This window comes from Arachis ipaensis, chromosome B05 (genome assembly GCF_000816755.2).
Source record: "Arachis ipaensis cultivar K30076 chromosome B05, Araip1.1, whole genome shotgun sequence".
Lineage (NCBI taxonomy): Eukaryota > Viridiplantae > Streptophyta > Magnoliopsida > Fabales > Fabaceae > Arachis > Arachis ipaensis.
The window spans coordinates 142,623,783-142,626,972 of record NC_029789.2 but is presented as its reverse complement, the minus strand read 5'-3'; the positions used below and the strand labels follow the sequence as shown (position 1 = coordinate 142,626,972).

Below are 3,190 nucleotides of genomic sequence, written 5' to 3'. Positions count from 1 at the left end.
ATTTACCACTAATATATACATAAAACCAAGAACAAACAATTTTTTTTTTTTTTGCTGTTATATAAGGTTAAACGAGAGGTAGAAGAAACCACTGTTGGTTCCTATAGCTATATATACATACTCTTCTCATTGGATGAACAGTGTTGTGTTTTTTGGTGCATATTAGAAGAAGATGGAGAACTCAACTAGAGAGGTGTGTTTTAATAATAAAGAAGAGGTGGCAGCACCACTACTAGTGAAAAAGAGTATCAATGGAGGAGTAGTATCATCAGAGAGTGCATTCTTGAAAGAGTTGAAGAGGGTGAGCTCCATGGCGGCACCAATGGTGGCTGTCACGGTGTCTCAGTACCTTCTGCAAGTGGTTTCACTCATGATGGTGGGACACCTTGGTGTTCTTGTTTCCTTCTCTGGGGTTGCCATTGCTTCCTCTTTTGCCGAAGTTACTGGCTTCAGTGTCCTTGTATGTAATCTCTTCTTCCTTCTCCATCCTCTTGCATTCTTCTTTCTTTTTTTTTTCTTTTGAAACTTTTTGCTTCTACTCCCTCTCTAAAAAGAAAGTATATGTCTGAGTCTCGCGAGAAGAAATGGATCTTCTCCAGCTTTTTTAACACTTGACAAGATATAGTGTAATTTCTCGTCTTTGATTCTTTTAAGTGGGACTATAAATAAATAAGAGAGAGTAATAAATGATTAGATTAAGCACAGGAGAGGATCCACTACCCCAGAACCAATACCTAAAAGTATATGTCTGTTACAGGTCTCTCAAAATCTTGTAACTCATTACATTGGTGTTTTTATTGAGAGTAAGACAAACTCTTCTGCCCGGAGAGTTTGTCTTACAAGAACTTGGACTCTCTCGTCGTATGAGCTAACTTTTGTGGTGATGGTTTAAGATTCTTCCAAGGTCTTGTAGCTCGTTACAATGTTGAGGCGATGATCCTACTCGAGAAGGATAGAAATGGTGGTTTCTAGTTGTTAGAGAGAGGGCATTAGTTTTGATCGGTTAGTACACGGTATTAACATGATTAATTATAATAATCATTAATTGAATTGCTTGGTTTAATTCTACAGCTAATTTATCCATAACCTATCAGAACCCAGATTAAAATGGGAAACCATAGATTTCTGTAGTTAAGCTAATTGATTCTTGTTTGGAACATTAAAATCTAATATTCTATGGGCTAACATGGAAGTGATTTGATGCATAAGCCTGTTCCATTAAACTACTGTGCTATTTTATCAAACACTTGGTGTGCATAATGTTCTTGTTGATTAACATAACCATGATCTTTTCTTTCTGAAAAATTGATTGCAGTTAGGGATGGCTGGTGCATTGGAAACACTATGCGGGCAAACGTATGGTGCAGAAGAATTCAGGAAGCTAGGGAACTATACCTGCTGTGCAATCATCACTCTGATCTTGGTTTGTGTTCCAATAACTCTGATGTGGATTTTCACTGATAAAATTCTCATGCTGTTTAGTCAAGACCCTGCGATTTCTCATGCAGCAAGGGCCTACTGCATACACCTGATTCCTGCGCTCTTCGGCTACGCGGTACTTCAGTCCCTTATCCGTTACTTCCAGACTCAGAGTATGATCTTTCCCATGGTCTTCACTTCAATTGCATCTCTCTGTATGCATGTTCCTATTTGTTGGTATCTCGTCTTTAAATCTGGGATGGGTCACGTTGGTGCCGCGTTAGCCATTGGAATTTCGTATTGGATCAATGTTATCGCTCTTGGTTTCTATATCCAGTATTCTTCGGCTTGTTCAAAAACCAAGATTGTGTTTTCTAGAAACGCTTTGCTTAGCATTGCAGAGTTCTTCCAATATGCTATCCCCTCTGGACTCATGTTTTGGTAAATATTGTTCATGTGACTAACCATTTTGTTTTGCATCCCATGTGTTTGATAAAATGTCATTCGTCTATTTTTTTGTTTTTTCTTCATATCATGAACCAATTTCAATGTTTTCATTTGTGTGTGTGTGTGTTAGTTTTGAATGGTGGTCATTTGAGCTGCTTACGTTGCTTGCTGGACTCTTGCCTAATCCGCAACTCGAAACCTCGGTTCTTTCGGTCTGGTATGTGGAATTCAGTTGCTAAAGTAATATAACTCGAGATTTGATCTTCTAATTTGTATGAAACTCTTGCTTGCAGCCTTAACATAACTACATTGCATTACTTCATTCCTTATGCTGTTGGAGCTTCTGCAAGGTTTGTAGCATTCTGTTGAATTCATTCTGATTATGTAGCATTGCTCTTATGATGTCACCTAATAATCTGCTAAATTACAAGGTATATTTAAATATTTGCATGATCTTGAATTTGTTTTTCAGTACAAGAGTTTCAAATGAATTAGGAGCAGGGAATCCAAAGTCGGCTCAAGGGGCGGTTCGAGTGGTTGTGATAATAGGCATTGCAGAGGCATTCATTGTCAGCACTTTCTTCATCTTTTTCCGGAACATAGTTGGATATGCTTATAGCAATGATGAGGCAGTTGTGGACTATGTTGCTAGCATGGTTCCCCTTCTTTGCATGTCAGTTAGTGCAGATAGCATAATGGGAACACTTTCTGGTGAGTTTATTTCAATCTTGTTTTGCAGAAAAGAAACTTTGATTCGGATATGCAGCCATATATATAGCTTCAATTGTTTTGTATGTGTGTCTATATATACATGCAGGGGTTGCAAGAGGTGGAGGATTTCAGCAGATAGGAGCTTATGTAAATCTTGGAGCCTATTATCTTGTTGGGGTTCCTTTAGCATTGTTCTTGGGATTTCATCAACAACTAAAAGCTAAAGGGCTTTGGATGGGAATTATATCAGGTTCATGTGTACAAGTTATCATTCTTGCTGTTGTAACAGCATTAACAGATTGGCAGAAAGAGGTTAGTTTTGCTGTTACTGTGACTTATATTTCAATGTATTATTTTGTTCAAGCAAATAGAAACTTAGATCAGAAAAAAGAAATTTTTAATCTTCATTTGATCATTTTCTCATTATAGAAAGGCAACTACTCCCATGAAAATGCCAAAAACATCTTCTCATGATAATTTTTGTTTAAAAAGTGTAACTTATTTATTTAGCAACACTTTAAATAAAGGTAACACTTTTACTTCAAATAAAATCAAGCCCTACAATCTATCATCCAATGGTCAAAATGATGTATTTTCACATGATGATAATCAT

The 3,190-nt window shown here is 37.0% G+C and overlaps 1 protein-coding gene and 1 long non-coding RNA gene across 2 annotated transcripts; one reads left to right on the top strand and one right to left on the bottom strand.

Moving 5' to 3' along the window:
- On the top strand, positions 7–2,890 carry LOC107644560 (protein DETOXIFICATION 14; the record flags this gene model as incomplete). Its single annotated transcript, XM_016348447.2, is given in 6 exon segments — positions 7–460; positions 1,316–1,860; positions 1,997–2,083; positions 2,160–2,216; positions 2,339–2,577; positions 2,684–2,890. Coding segments are annotated over 6 exon segments (1,423 nt in total), but the record flags the coding sequence as incomplete, so codon positions are not given.
- Positions 430–1,002, bottom strand: LOC110262634. The gene is made up of 2 exons (XR_002347521.1): positions 847–1,002; positions 430–565 (listed from the first exon to the last, which is right to left on the bottom strand). It is a non-coding gene; the product is annotated as an uncharacterized LOC110262634 (long non-coding RNA).